Source organism: Propithecus coquereli, unplaced genomic scaffold (genome assembly GCF_000956105.1).
Source record: "Propithecus coquereli isolate 6110/MARCELLA unplaced genomic scaffold, Pcoq_1.0 Scaffold253, whole genome shotgun sequence".
NCBI lineage: Eukaryota > Metazoa > Chordata > Mammalia > Primates > Indriidae > Propithecus > Propithecus coquereli.
In genome coordinates, this window is record NW_012148097.1 from 1,860,140 (window position 1) to 1,877,052 (window position 16,913).

At 38.0% G+C, this 16,913-nt stretch overlaps 1 protein-coding gene across 1 annotated transcript in view; it reads right to left on the reverse strand.

The window, feature by feature from the left end:
* FARS2 (phenylalanyl-tRNA synthetase 2, mitochondrial) overlaps window positions 1–16,913 on the reverse strand; it is a 394,817-nt gene that overhangs the window by 247,801 nt on the left and 130,103 nt on the right. The window contains exon 2 of the mRNA XM_012647010.1: window positions 6,936–7,568. Coding sequence (XP_012502464.1) covers window positions 6,936–7,550 — 615 coding nt within the window. The 5' untranslated portion in view covers window positions 7,551–7,568. The remainder of the gene's footprint in view (window positions 1–6,935; window positions 7,569–16,913) is intronic.

A 16,913-nucleotide genomic window follows, 5' to 3' on the forward strand; every position in this document is an offset into this window, starting at 1 on the left:
GACATTGCCCTAAGCAAAGAATTTATGACTAAGACCTCAAAAGCAAAAACGGTAATAACAAAAATAAATAAATCATACTTAATTAAACTAAAAAGTTTCTGCACAGCAAAAGAAATAATCAACAGAGTAAACAGACAACCCACAGAATGGGAGAAAACATTCACAAACTATATATCCTATAAAGGGGTAATATCCAGAATATACAAAGAATTCAAACAAATCAGCAAGAAAAAAAAATAACCCCATCAAAAAGTGAGCAAAAGACATGAACAGATTTATTTCAAAAGGTAAACAGATGGCCAAAAAATATATGAAAAAGTGCTCACCATCAGTAATCATCAGGGAAATGCAAATTAAAACCACAATGAGATACCACCTTACCTCTGTCAGAACAGCCATTATTAAAAAGTCAAAAAACAATAGATGTTGGCATGATATGGTGAAAAGGCAATGCTTATACACCATTGGTGGGTGGGAATGTAAATTAGTATAACCTCTATGGAAAATAGTATGGAGATTCCTCAAAGAACTAATAGTAGATCATTCGATCGAGCAATCCCACTACTAAGTATTTACCCAAAGGAAAATAAGTCATTTTATAAAAAAGACACCTGTACCTCAATGTTTATCACAGCACAATTCACAATTGCAAGGATATGGAATCAACCTAAGTGCCCATCAACTGATGGGTAAATAAAGAAAATGTGGTGTGTGTGTTTGTATATACACACACATCATGGAATACTACTCAGCCATAAAAAGCAATGAAATAATGTCTTTTATAGCAACTTCGATGGAATTGGAGACATTATCCTAAGTGAAGTATCTCAGAAATGGATAAACAAACACCCCATGTTCTCACTTATAAGTGGGAGCTAAAGGAGGGATATATATATAGTCATAGAGTGGTGTAATAGACATTGAAAACTAAGAAGGGAAGTTTCTACTTAAGTGTCCCTAATATCAGAGGGATAAAAATCTACCTAACAGGTATAATGTACACTATTCTGTGATGGGTCATAAAGTGGTATAATCAACATTGAAAAGAGAAGTTTCCACATACGTGCTCCTGATAACAGAGGGATAAAAATCTACCTCTCAGGTACAATGTATACTAGTCTGGTATGATGGGTACAGTGAAGCCCTGACTTCAGCATCATACAATTCATCTATGTAACAAAAAACACTTGTACTCCCTAAATCCATTGAAATAAAATAAGAAAAGATGAAATGTCTAAGATTGTCTTTTTTTATCTAATTTGAATATTAACATGTCAAATCTCATTAAAATGAGCTTGAGAGGTCTCTCTTTTTCTATTCTCTGAAACAGACTGTACAGGTCTTTCACAATTTGGTAAAAACTCACTTGTAAAATCATCTGGGACTGACAGAGGGGAGGCTATGAATTCCAGAGTTAATTGCTTTCGGTTTTCTAGCGCATGCAATGTATGCTCTTATCTTTAATTTTTCCTGGCTCCTTTTTTTTCTTTTAATTTTGATAGCTGTCTTCCCGAGGAAAGCAGGGACTATCTCATGACTGTCTGACACCTTGTTCCAGACTTGGTTTCCAGTACATGCTCAGCCAATGTTTGCTGAGTGACTGATGAATCCCAACATTTTCCTTCAATCGTTTTCTTTAACCTTATATTAGGAAAATTTCAAACATGTGCAAACATAGAAATTATGATTCCTCGTGTATCCAACACCCAGTTTCAATAGTTAACAACTATTAATCCTCTTACATCCATCCCAAAATGCCTAATCCACCCTCCCACATTATTCTGAAGAAAATCTCAGATGTTCATATCATATCATTTTGCACACAGGTATTTCAAAGTGTATCTCTAAAAGGAGTTTATAAAAACATAATACTATTATCATATCTAAAAAAAAAATAAACTCCTTCATTTCAAATAATCAGTTAGTTTTCAAATTTCCAGTGGTCTCAGATGTTATAGGTTTTTTTTTTTCTTTAAAAATACTGATAGGATGTGCACATTGTGATCAATTCACCTTTCTTTTAATCTATGGGTGTCATTTCCATTCCTTTTATTTTTCTTCCAATTTATTTAAAGAAATCAGATCATTTATCCTATAGAACAGTGCTTCTCAATTTGTGGCAAAGGGACAGTTTTAAATTCCAATGGATTACAAACTGGTCCATGGGCCTACTGCACGCAAGCATTGCAGAGACTGTGCACACGCAAATTACCAAGAGCATTTAAAAACACCTGAACCCATCTATACACTGTTCAACAAAACAAGTCCATTAATAATGTGCTTGAATATGATGGCTTAAACATTTCTACATACTGAGTATTGCTTAAACATTTCTCAATACTTACTTTTGATTTCTCTCTTTATTTCATTCTGCAAATCACAGTTTGAGTAGCCCTGTTACAGAATTTCCCACAGCCTGGACTTGGCTTGTTATATCTCTGTGGTAGAGTTTCATACGTTACTCTGGACTCCGCACTTCCTACAAATATGGTAGTTGGACCTAGAGAATTAATCAAACTCATGTCCATCTTTTTTGGAAAGACTTTATAGTTGGTATTGCATCCTTCCATCATGAGACACCTAAGTCTGGTTGTCCCTCTTTTTGTGACGATAGTAGTCACTGATGAACTGTGTTAAAGTACTTCACGTCAAAGTCTCTCCAGTAAATTTGGTTGTGGGAAGTCTTTTTCTTTGAGATAACCCTAAGGAAGCTCTCCTTTTGTCAGACACCATTGCATCTTCATATTACCTTAGTTTCAAACACAGTGTAGAACTTCTGTCAGTTGTGACTTCCCATCCATTTGTAAGGATTTTAGGGAGACCTTGTCACCAAGCTGTGTTGTAGATGTTGTCTGTGTATTTTTTGATTTGCTATTCCAGTTGCTCTGTGCATTTGGTAAGATTAGAGGATATTCAAAAACTACAAACCTACTTCCCTTCTACTTTAAAACAGTGTTTTTAGCATCTTAAATTGAACACGTAAGTCATTGATTTTCATTTTAAATTTTTAAAATAAATGTATTTAATGCTAAATGTACAATAAGTACCCATTGAGCTTTATGCCATCAGTTTTGCTTTTTTAATGTGAACTTTGATCATATGGTTTAAATGGGGTCTACCAAGTTTCTCCATATTAAAATGAATTTTCCCCCACATCGGGTCAGTTTGAAGTGAGTATTTTCATTCGTGGTCAGTGATAAGTAATTTGTAATTTATTATTAATATTTCCCTTTAATCAATGAATCTATGGTTGTAAATTTTTAAATTTCTAAGAATATGGAAAATTTTTATTATCCTTTCTTATTGCTTTCTACATAAACTACATTGTAGTCGGGGAGGCATAGTTCTATTTATGTTATTGATTATTTGATATTTGTTTAGACTTCAACTGTCAACAAGTAATGGATAAGTTATGTTAAATACTCCATGTGACTTATACTTCTGCCTCTTAGGTATGGAACTTGGTGTGTGTCTGTGTGTGTGTCTGCACTCACACAAATACACACATGTAAATATATAAGCCATGTAAATATACATGGCTACCAAATTATAAAAATAAATATAAGTTAATCTTGTTAATCATGTTTTTCAGATTGTCTACATCATTAGTTAGTTTTTCTATTTAATTCACTGGTTTCTGATTGAGGTCATTTAAAATCTACCATGATTATGAAATTGTCAAACTTAACATTTAATTCTTCAGTTTTGCTTTATGTATTAAGGCTATAATGTTGCATACATAAAAATTCTTAATTCATAAGGCTTCTTGGTTGATGTATTATCCCCTCTTTACTCCTATTTACCATTTTTCCATAAATTCTCTTACCTAATATTATTAATATTGCTGTCCCAACTTTCTTTTGATAAATATTTGCTTGATATATCTTTTTCCTGCCCTTTATTTTCAACCTCTGGTGTGGTTTTGTTTCAGGTTTCTCTAATTAAAAAATGTCCAATTTTCTACTGATTTATTTGGACTTATATCTACACCCTTAATTTGAAGTTTCTATTTATCATACTTTCTTTTCTTTCTTTTTTTTCCCCAACTTCTGTTAAAAAGAGATCATTTTACACATTCTTACTTTTCTATTCCATCAATGTGGAATGTATAGATTGTATCACAATCTAGTTTTTTTCAACAAAATCTGAAGTTACTCAGCATTTCTAACCTTTCCCCACATATGATAAGAACCTTAGCAGATTTTAATTACCTATTGATTGCTCCCTCCAACTTTTTATTGTTGGCTAAAGTTTTTGTTTTACCTTTTCTAAACAAAAAAGGGTTATTTCATAATTAATAGTTAAATATATATTATTGTAGTTTATCCATTTCTATGTTTATCATTGTTTCTTTTACCCTATACCTCTGCATTCACTTTTCTACTTGCTGATATATACCTTATAGTGATTAAAAAAATAATTTAAGGCCGGGCGCGGTGGCTCACGCCTGTAATCCTAGCTCTCCGGGAGGCCGAGGCGGGCGGATCGTTTGAGCTCAGGAGTTCGAGACCAGCCTGAGCAAGAGCGAGACCCCGTCTCTACCAAAAATAGAAAGAAATTAATTGGACAGCTAAAAATATATAGAAAAAATTAGCCGGGCATGGTGGTGCATGCCTGTAGTCCCAGCTACTCGGGAGGCTGAGGCAGTAGGATCACTTGAGCCCAGGAGTTTGAGGTTGCTGTGAGCTAGGATGACGCCACGGCACTCTAGCCCGGGCAACAGAGTGAGACTCTGTCCAAAAAAAAAAAATAATAATAATAATTTAAAAGATTAAGAGAAAAACTTTAAACGATAATAATATAATTTTTAAAATTACATCTGTAGCATGATTACAACTATCTAAAATATCCTATTCATAGGGGAATAAACTGAAAGAAGAAAAAAACATTTTCTTGAGAGTTAAGATTAGGTCAGACTTAGTATGAACACTTTAGTTGAGGGCAGGAATTCAGAAAACACTACCACTCCCCCGTCCCACACCATTCTTGAAACAAAAGCTCCCCGTGGATCATAAGCGGGTCCCATTTACAAAACAGTCCCCTGAAATAAGGTGAATACAGTAAAATGGCCAGAGAATTCAGAGACCTAGTCCAGTTTTAGCTCCGCTACCAACTGGTTAAGCGACAAGTCACTATACTTTCCAAGACCTCAGATTCCTCATGGTTGAAGTGGAAATAATCTACCTCACAGGTTTTTATTAAGGGGAATAAATGATACAATGAACATAGAAGCACCTTATCATATAAGAAGATTAGATACGTAGCTACATGTGTGCATAACTTTTTTAATTATAAGGCAGAATATACAATAACATAATGAGATTAGATTAGTCATTTGTGCTAACCACTAAATTGCACTGGACCCCAAGCAAATACGAAACAAGGTAAGGGCTAACTCCCTACCCACTTCCCATCTCCCAGCTTCTGTGGCAGCCTTGACTTTCCTTCCCTTAAAACGCTAGGTGCATCTCACAGCCTGAATTCACTGCCTCTTTCATGGCACTCAGGGTTACCAATCAGTGTGCACGTTCCTTTCTTATTCTTTAATGAAGTAAGCTGGGCTGAGCACCTGTCCACTGCCGTGACCTGGATATCGTATTACTGGCATCACGACTCTTCATGCACATTAATTTTAAGTGACATTCTATCACTTGGTCATATTTCCCAGACTTTGACCTGTCTTTGTTCGTCTTGTTTTAGTTTCCTAATAAATCTGTATCCTTATTAATAGTTATCATTTCTAACTTAGAAAACAGTCAGTTATTCCAAGAGTAAGAATGCTCATCAAAGCTCCCCTGAGATCCAGCATAGATGGCATTTCTGTGTAAGACTAACCTATTATTGTATTATCACAGAGTCACAGGATACAAGCACATCCTAAGGCAAACAGAAAGAAAAGAAGAGAATGGGAGGACAATCTTGTTCAGTTGTCTCCTGCTACATGACTCATTTAATACAACAAAACAACAGCTACTTATTAGCCTAAGGATCCTATACTGTATGTTTTCATACTAACGAGCCATTTAGCTTGTGTTTGTGGGAGGAAGTTTTGTGATAATAATAATTCCTCCTATTCCACTGAACACGTTTGGAAGAATTGCTAAAGGAGTAAAGTGAAATACTTCCTGTGCCTCGTTTAATGCCATTTGTTTCTGACATAAAAACAGAGATGGTTTTCAAAATATATGAATAAAGGGAAAGTAGTGTTGCAAATTTTTAGAACACAAAATCAAGCTTTTAGGGATTTTCATAATTTGCCCAAAAAAGATGCACGTAATATATTGGATGCAATTATCTAAAAGATGCAAGGACTCAGGTGCTTTTGAGAATGGCCAGAACATCAGATTCCCTGATCAAAAGGCTCTATGCCTTCAAACATACACTTTAAGAATAGCAGCAGTTAAGATCTCCCACACCAGCATGCAAAGCAGGGGAAGGTAGGAAAGAGCTCGGGGACAAGAACACAGTTTACAGTCCAAGCCAATAAATCTCCAGTCCCCTAAGGTATATAAGAAATTCATTAATCTCTAACAGCATGAAAACATAATTAACTTCTACTAACTGAGAGCTGGAATAAGCTGACCACAGGTTTCAGTGTTGTCTCTTCAGCCATCCTGGATTAAGGGTGAATTTGAGCCACTAACTATCCATTGATGAGAAGTGACCCAGAGAAAGGCAGGTCAGCTTTGAGAGAAAGGATAAAGACAGACAACTGAAAACAAAGGCCTGCTGATTTCTGCAGTTACTAACACAACAAATCAATCAAAATATATTGAGGCAGGCCTGTACAAAGGACATCATTAAAGATGGATTCACCAAAGCAAAATAAGTTCAAGCAAAGATGAGCACATTCACTTTACTGAGATAAACTTTAGCGACCTGAACATGAAATGTCCATGATGTCCTTCAGCCGTGAGAAATGTCTCAAGACTCACCTCGTGCTTGGAGAAGAGCCGGACAGCTTCCAGCTGGTGGAAAATAGGGTAGTGCTGGGAGTCGATCTGGTCGCGCCTGTAGACGTCGCCCACCACCAGGAAGGCGTCCAGCCCTGCATGCAGCAAGTCCCACTGGTGCGCCGACGTGTGCGCTCTCAGCATGTGCGTCCGATTCAGGTAATAGTTGTCCCCCTTCTTCCTACTGGGGTGGTCAGCTGGGATGAGCAGGCTGTCAAAGTTCTGCCAGGTTGTGACCACTGGAGAAAGGCTGTCGTAGACCGAGAACAGCGGGGTCCCAAAGCGGCCCACGTACTGCTTGTAGAAGTGCTCCTTCACCCTCTCCTTGATCAGCCACAGAGGGTGATGCTGCTGGTTGTGCAGGTTCCTACCTACCCTTGAGATGACTTTCCGGGTGAGGTTGGTGTGGTCATCCTGAGGGTAGGACTTGCCCAGCAGCTCCACCACGTGGCCGGGAGCTCCTTGGGCAGCAAGCTCAGAAGCAGCAAGCCTCGAGCCCCAGGCCTGATGCTGATGGCCTCTGGAGACGTGACTGGCCTTGCTCAGCAGGGAGACACATGCACGGGCGACTTGCCTGAGAGCTGAACCGACCATCATAGAAACTTGTCACGGATTCTGGAGAGAGCACACATACAAAGCACAAGTCAGGTTTCACTTTGTGAAGAGCAAGTGTGTCCTCTGTATCTCCCACGAGCTCCTCACCGTCCTGTTGACATACGTGTTTCTCCCACTGCCACCTCCACACAGCTGGACGATCCAATTAAAGAAATCTGCCGACAGAGGCTTCATGTTTCCTGCGCTAAACTGAAAGACTCTTGAAAGTCACTTTTAGATTCCTAGTATCTAGTTGTCCTTCCTTTGTCATTTAGATTCTTGGCTTCGTAGAAAATTTCCTTTATCACATTGTCCTGAACTCCTGATATGGAACAAAACTTTAAATGTGGCAACTTCTATATTCTAGAACGAAAGACTTTAGAGGCATAACCTAAAATACAGGACTAGTTGGACCCTAGTAAGGGCCTCATTAATTAAAGGGAGCACGTGATTACATACAGGCCTCTGAAGGATAATAAAAGGGAAGATATATTAAATAGCCGTCCTTCACATTTCTGCTTTCGTCCTCTCAACTACAGAGTACTGCTTATCCTTGACAGGGTCTGACTGCTGGATTACTGCATTAAATCACAGAATGACATTAACAATACTGTTTTTAAAACATTCTGAATAAAATATACCACTTTAGATGGTGGCTATCTTTAATATTTTAAAAATTAAAAATACAAAACTTAAGGAAATGTGATACAAAATGATAGACTATACCAATAGACAGTGGAAACTATTTTTATAAATGCCAACCTTTCCTATCCTCACATCTGGTCATGTTGTCTAAACTTAATAGCATTGTAGCATCCTCTCAATTATATCTTTGCTTTGTAAAATAGCAAATTTCTATAATACTGCACACCCACAACAAACCAGGTGCAGGACTAAACTCACTGGGGAGGGGACAGAGAGCGGCCAGAAGACAGATTACTGACCCAGGTTTGTTAAAAAAGGAAAAATGCCTAGAATTTAATAAGATAGCCAAATTTCACAGCTGAAAGTCACCTCAGCTGTCATCTAGTCTAAGTTGTTCATGTCACAGACGAGGCGACCCGGACTCAGGTATAGCTGACCAAACTCTACGGTAAGGTGGCAAAGAGTTGAGACAACACAAAAGGCTCCAGGCCATCCGGTGTCCTCCACACTGCCACAGAAGCCAGTTTTAAATACACTCGGCAATCTTAGTAATGAGTCATTAGATGTCAAATACTAATGTTCATAAATGATTTAAGTTCATAAACTTAAATCACACAAATCTATCTTCTAAAATTTGGAATTTTTATCTATTAAGCTACTTTAAAGCATACAACTGTGCGGTTACTTTACTTCAAGGGCTATGCAACCACACCAAGAAAATACATAACTTCATGAGATTAAGATGCATTAGAAGAGAATTCTGCTGCTCCAGGAGACCATGAAAAGCTTACCTACTGAGCAGCACAACTCACCTGATTCAAAATTGGAGCTGAGAATATCTAGCTCCAAGTTAAATTGTTGTATTTATGTGTGACTGCTTAGTAGAAGCCTGTGTATAGCACTTTTGTCTGAGATTGTCATCATGTGAGAAGTTTTCAAAGACACACAGGAACTCTGGATTTATTCATTTATAGCATCATTTTGTTAAAGCTGCTTCAAAAGGGCTTTTGGCTGAGCTGCAACTGAAATACGTCTTCCCGTCTACATTGTTCAGTGGCTTGTCACCACAGTGCATATGAACTTTAAATATGCATATGCAGCCTTACACATCTTAGCACAAAGTCAAACTGTTAGGTTCTTAGCTAACCATTTCAGCACCCTTGGCAAAACACAAGAAAGCACTTCTTCCTTCCAAAGGCATATGCTGTTGTACACACTGCAGAATTGTTCTGGGAAAGGGGATTTTAATGCAGCTATTCGTGGCTTGCTGACTACACTACACTCTTCCTTCCTGGTTTCCAGCTCCTCACACATCTGAAGCCACTTCCAGGCTCTGCTCCCACAGATGTGCCCCATCCTCACATCCCTTGCTTGCTCTCCTCACGCAATCCCCAGCTTGCCCATGAAAGTTTAATTTTCTTGTCCTTTGGTCTCTCGGCCCAGCCCTGCTTGTATTCGCCACTGTCATTCTCCCCAGCCAAACCAGTATTTGTCCTTTCTATTACCATCTCTTACAGAGAGAGATTAATAACGAGGGTAGCTTCCCCACTTCTACCTCAGAAGTGAATTCCTTTTCCTTCTGCCTCTATCAAATTTCACTGTAAGAAATATTTCATCTGGAAATATATAAAAGACCCAGGAAGATAACATCGACAATAGTCATATGTCTATTGGTACAGTGCTCTTCCATTTCACCCTTTCGACAACTCTGTGAGGTATTATTCTTACCATTTTATTGACAAGGAAAATAAAGCTCAAACAGATCATGTAACTTGCACAAATTCATATGCCTAGCCATTAGGTAAAATTCAGAACCCTGAGTAAGTACAGCTGACCCTTGAACAACACGGGTTTGAACAGCGTGGGTCTACTTAAACGCAGATTTTTTTCCATAAAACTTACCCTAGTGTGGCTGCGTCTCCTGCCTCTCCTTCCACCTCCTCCCCCTCTGCAACCTCTGCCACCCTGGAGACAGCAAGACCCAGCCCTCCTCTCCTCCTCCTCCTCAGCCTGCTCAATGTGAAGACGATGAAGATGAAGGCCTTTATGATGATCCACTTCCACTTAATGAATAGTAGATATATTTTCCTTCCTTACGATTTTAATAACATTTTCTTTTCTCTAGTTTATTATGAGGTACACGATATAATATATATAATGTATAAGATATGTTAATCAACTGCTTATGTTATAAATAAGGCTTCCAGTCAAAGTAGTTAAATTTGGGGGCAGCCAAAAGTTATATATGAATGTTTAACTGAGTGGGGGTTCAGCACCAAACCTCCAAGTTGTTCAAGGGTCAACTGTATTTCTCAAAGGCCCAAGACTGTTAAATTCAAACTGTATCTCTTCAGTCACCTCCCTTAACTTCTATTTTATCTGAATTACTTAGATTATACATCAATGCATTTTAAATACATAAACAAATGTGTCAATAAATAAATCCAATAAAACACATTAGATGGTGAAAATTAAATAAATATTTAATTAAAGACTCAAGGACCAAATCTGGCCACAGCCTGTTTCTACAAATAGGTTTTTTGGGACACAGTAATAATCATTTGCTTACTTACCATTTGTTGTGGCTTTCTCACTATAAAGGCAGGACTGAGTAGTTGCCACAGAGATTATATGGCCCACAAAGCCTAAAATACTTACTATCTAGTCCTTTATGGGAAAAGTTTGCTGAGCCCTGTTTTAATTTAACTCACTGAAAAGTTCTTCCATATTATTAATAAAATCATCTTTGTCACAAATATATGTAGACTGGAGAGCCACACAAAGTAGCAAAAGTATGAATATAGATATGAAGTATGTTGGCATTGGTATAAAACAATGAGACCAATTGTGAGATGAATCAATATAATATTAATATAATGGGCAACAGGACAGACTTTGCAGAGACACCCATATGGGTCTGATCCTAAGTCAACGTCTTAGGAACTGTATATCATCCTTGGACGCATTATTTGACCTTTCTGGACCTAAAGTTCCTCATCGGTAAAATAGAGACAATAATACCTATCTCACAGTGAAAAGTTTAAACTAGATCCTGTTCATAAGATACTTAACTCCCTTAACTGTGTAAGAGATAAGATGAGTTAAATTAAAAGTGACCTACAGATTTCTAGAGACCAGGTAACAGAAAAAATAAAGTCATTCCCTGAGATAGGGAACTCAGAATGGATGTTTGTTTGTTCCGATGATTGTCTCTGTGTTTGTGGTTGCAGAAAGAAACAGCTTTGGACATAAGGAAGTTAAGCATGGATGAGATAGCCCTGTTATAATTTCTATGAGGAAGTTCAAGGTATGGTTTGGAAATGAGGTAAAAGATTAGTTCTAGAAAAGTAGATCTTGGAAGTAATTTGTATAGAAGTACGAGTTAATGTCACATGGGTATATAAGAATGCATGGTAGGATGAGAGAAAAAAACAGAAATGAGCAAAAGACAGAGCACTTGGAAATTATCATATTTAAGGGCAGGGTACATAATGAGTGAGACAGAGGAGAAATGAAGGGCACCGTATCACAGATGTCAGGGGAAGAGACTGTAGAAGGAAATCAAGGCCTTTTGTGGAGCCAAATACCATTCTATGTACAATGCTTAGCAAGCCATATTATTACTATTTGCTATTGTCTGTCTCCCTGTTAGACTATGTGGTCCTTGAGAGCAGAACACATACACACACACCCCCTCTTATATTAATCTTTGTATACACAGAGCCTAGCACTATATTTGACACTAGGTAGAAAAGGAGAGAAGAAGAGAAAGAGGAAAAAAGGGAAAAGGATGGAAAAAAATTGGTCAGCAAGGTCTAACAAGACAAAAAGGGCAGCATTTTTGGTAGGAGCAGCTAAAATAAACAATTATTTAAACAATCAACTGAGTGAATCTATGAAATGTGAGAAAATATTTGTGAGCCATACATCTGATAATGGGTTAATATCCAAAATATATAAGGAACTCAGCTAAAAAAAAAAAAAACAATTAAAAAATGGGCAATATCTGTCCTTCTTGGATCAATCTATCCTTCCTGGCCCACCTTCATCTTAGTCAATTTAAACCAGCCCGTGGCTCTCAGGGCCTTCTTACTGGATTTTAGGCCCACCTTCAGATCCACTAATCATCTGACAGTCAGTGTTTCTCATAGGAACAAATAGTACAGCTGGCGATTGTGCTACTCCTAATCAACAAGTTAATGTTGCTATTTTTGGAAAAATAATCCCAATAACAAGAGCGTTTTACATTTTACAAAATAATTTCACGTGCATTTTATTACTGATTCCTGCAATACCTCCTGAGGTACACACAATCACTCATAATTCACAGATAAAGAAATGTTGGTCCCTAAGTGGCATACCTCAGTTCCTACAGATAAAAACTATGGACCTCAAATCTTTGTTTCCTCACTTTAAAATCCTGTGTTCTATCCACTCTGCTGTAAGCCCCCAATAAAAGAAATAAGACATGGTCAAAAAGGGCACAAAAGCAAAAGTGTAAATAAGAGTGTCTATAATTACAGGAAAAATATTTTAGTCCTATAAAATGAGTACTAAAATGTCATGCATTAACTATATAAGGAACTTTATGTACTTTTCACTGAATCATGACTTTAAAATAATAGACTAGATATAGTTGACTTTACTAAAACATATGTTTTACCTTTTTACCTTAGAATTTACAAGGACATTTTGAGATACTTAGAATGAGCCAAGACTCTGTTAAAAAGACTATTCTGGTAAGTTTGTGCTGATTTTTTTTTCCTTGATAAATTTCCCCATAAAAGTCAGAAGGAAGCAAAATCATACTACTGGCCTTAGACTAAATGCCTGAGAGTCCTATAAAAAACTGCTTACTATTGTTGTTGACGACGGCAATGAAGATGGGGTGGTATTTCTCCCACTGTCAAGTACAGGCTAATTCACTCCATCATCCAATTTATGCAGACACACAGTATTTGAGGCTACTCTGACCAAATAAAGATCACAGGACATAAAAAATTATTATGACTCTGTAAATGATATTTAACTTATAGCAATTACATAATCTCACATGAATAGAAAAAGACAAATTATAAATAATTAACCCAAATTTAAAAAGAAATGCAAAATCCAAGTAGAACCTGCCCTTTCTTATATTCTTGGATATTGGTGGCTATATGAATTACCTAAGACCACAAGAGCCCTTTCTCTCTCACTTTCTGGTCCTCTAGCTATGTAATGTGGGCTATCAGAAGACAGATTTCTGGCTCCATGTTCAGTTACCATGAGTAACTCTGGTGCACCACTCAATCCCCCTTCAGGAATGAAGGATCGTCCATGTGGTCAGTGAGAATGCTGCAGTGAGAATGCTGCAGGAGATGCCCCTCATGTCTTTTTTGAGGATAGACACACCTGAAGAAAACTTTCTTGCCCCAAGTAACACATCCTTCAGGGCAGCCACAACTGTGGATGCAGAGTTACAACTCAGGACAGCCTGGCCCATGGGCCCTGCCAGCAACAGCTCCCCATGCAGTTGGCTGTGATCTTGATTCGTACTTCACTGAAGCTCAACCTTTCCCTCTGCCCAATCCTTCTCCCTGTTCGCCCACAGACGCTGATGTCAAGATCAACACTACAGAATAAGTGTCCTGCATGCTAACCCTCATCTCAGAATCTGCTTCTTGGCAAATTCGACCTGAGATAGATGTGAAAGAATTGAATCCTTTAAACTTCCTCCTAACATAGAAGTACAATATACTCTTCAACTTTATTCTGACACTCTTTTTCCTACTAATCAGAACGATTATTTTTTGTGTGGCTAACAGATGTAACATGAATTTGCCGTTTTAACCATTTTTTTTTTTTTGAGACAGAGTCTCACTCTGTTGCCCGGGGTAGAGTGCCATGGTGTCAGCTTAGCTCATAGCAACCTCAAACTCCTGGGCTCAAGCAATCCCCCTGCCTCAGGCTCCAAGTAGCTGGGGCTACAGGCATGCACCACCATGCCTAGCTAAATTTTCTATATATTTTTAGTTGTCCAGCTAATTTCTTTCCATTTTTTTAGTAGAGACGGGGTCTCGCTCCTGCTCAGGCTGGTCTCGAACTCCTAAGCTCAAATGATCCGCCCGCCTCAGCCTCCCAGAGTGCTAGGATTATAGGCATGAGCCACCGCGTCCGGCCCCATTTTAACCATCTTTAAGTGTACCATTAAGTGGCACTAAGTACATTCACTCTGTTGTACAACCATCACCACCATCCGTCTCCAGACTTTTTCATCATCCCAAACTGAAGCTCTGTACAGTGATTACTTTTAAAGCAAAATTATATAGTGAGCTTTTCACCTTTTAACATTGTGAAATTCTTAGGTAAGTGAGGTTAATGTTCATTTCCTTCAAGTGTCAAAAGCACTATACTTAGGAGAGAACTTAGGACAGAAAAAGGTTTTCCTAAAAATTGACATTGGAACTAAACGGCAGGAAGAGGAAGTGCTAACATACCTTGAGCGATACACTTCAAGCAGATACCGGATCACCTTTCCCAATCTATTTTGTGCCAACTAGTATCCTTATTTAATAAGCCAGAGCTTATTCTAACCAAAAGACAATGGTCTAAGCTGTCCAATAGAACTTTCTGCAACGACAGAAATGTCACATGTCAGCACTGTCCTATATGGTGGCCACCAGCCAGCCACATGTGGCTATTGAGTCAAATGTGACATCTGAAATGTGGCCAGTGCAATTGAGGAACTTAATTTTTAGTTTTATTTAATTTTACTTCATTTTAATTTAAATTGTCATATGTGACTAGTGGCCGCCATATTAGACAGGACAAATCTAGACCCTCATATAAGAAAAATGGGAACTGTATACCCAAAACAATCAAAACTGACTCCTGAGACTGTGCCTGAATATACAAACTAGCTTCTAAAATAGTGTGTGGATTTCAGCTTTTATATAAAGGAGATACTGAGTCCTCAGAACAATAAAAAAAACTAAAGAACTAGAAAGCACCCCCCAAGTCATTTATTCCAAAGCTCATGTTTTATAGATAAGGAAACCAAGTCATAAGTTAACTGGTATTCCCAAGGATATGTAGCAAACCATGGTCAGAAGTGACAACTGATTCCAGATAAATGTTCTTTCTGTTTCAACTTATTACCACCCATTCTTGCTGACTCCACCACTCATTAGCAGAGAAACCTCAGTTTTGTCACCTTCAAACCAGTAGGAGGACCCCACTGGGCCACTGTGAGGACTTGATGAGTTAGTACATACAAACCCCTAGAACAGCACTGGGCACATAGTAGGCACACCATAAATGACAGCTACAATTGCTACTACTTAACTTGCCTAAATACATTGGGCATCTACTCCCTGAACAAACTCAAACAACAAAGCTTATAACAGCAAGATGAGTAGAAAGACAAGCCCAGATCGCCCATCCATCATCAAGGAGATGCCACCTACCTCCTCCACAGTGACGTGAGCAGTGTTTTCATAACTCCTGCACTTTCTCCACGTCAGTGGGTTTTTACAGCATCATTAATACCACCCTCCTGAGCTTAAGCCTCCACCCTTTTGACTGCTCTTCACATTCACTGCACAGAGATCTGTGTGATGCAGTGGGAAGGGCACGGGCACTGGAGTCCAACAGGCCTGAGTCAACAGGCCCTCCCACCTATTATAAGCTCTGTCACTCTGTAAATTGCTTACTCTTTCTCTGGAACTTTCCCTGTATTTCTCAACATGAAAATAACATATACTTTGGATTGGTAATGAGAGCATTAGATAACAATGCATGTAAAAAACATAACACAGTATCTTGAAGGAACATAATAGGTACTCAAAAATGATAGCTATTATTATTATCTATCATTACCATTGGGATTCAGCTGCCTAGCATGCCCGAACAGTGGGTGCCGTGGTGAAGTCCACTTCTCTATTAGACTGCTTTAAGTAGTAACATTAAAAAAGGTATCTGAAGGACCTGTTATAAGATCCTGGATTAGCCTTGGATTCTTTTGGTTGTTTTGGTTTTTGGCCACATTGAAAATACTGTAAACTTTTTTTACCAACATAAATTGAATAAAACACCGAATAAATGTTTGTTTTTACAATGAATGAAATTTATAACAGTTTCAACAGTCCTTTCAACCTCCCTCATTCTTTTGTGTAAAGGAAAAACTAAGTTGTACTTGAACTCTACTGTACTGATGACTTCTCTAAAGCACCATTAGCTTACTGAAAAGGGCCAATGGTCACCATCTTACAAAAGTGATCAAGCACATTCCATAACCTCCAGATGCAGTACTTACACAGTTTCTATCAAGAAAAATGAAGCTTGGTTCAGTCAACACACAGTTACACATTTTTCTCTATGAAATAATGCTGTGGTAATGGCCAGCTTCCATTAACTTTTACTCATAAAAGGGCAAGAGTATGTTTTTGTTCCTGCTAACTAGTATGAATACAAAGAAAACGTCTATGAGCAGGCATTTTCCTGTATTACTTGTGAGAGTGGTATTGGCTCAACTTTCCTAGGAAGTAATTCAGCACTACCAAGAGACTTAAAACTGTTCATACCCTTTGACAGGGTAATTACCCTTTTAGGGATTTATCACAAGGAGGTAATGTAAGTGAAGATAGAAGTTAAACACAAAGAAGTTTCATTACAGTATTATTTATAAGAAAAAAATTACAAACAACATAAATGTCCAACAAGGGAATGATTAAGCAAATT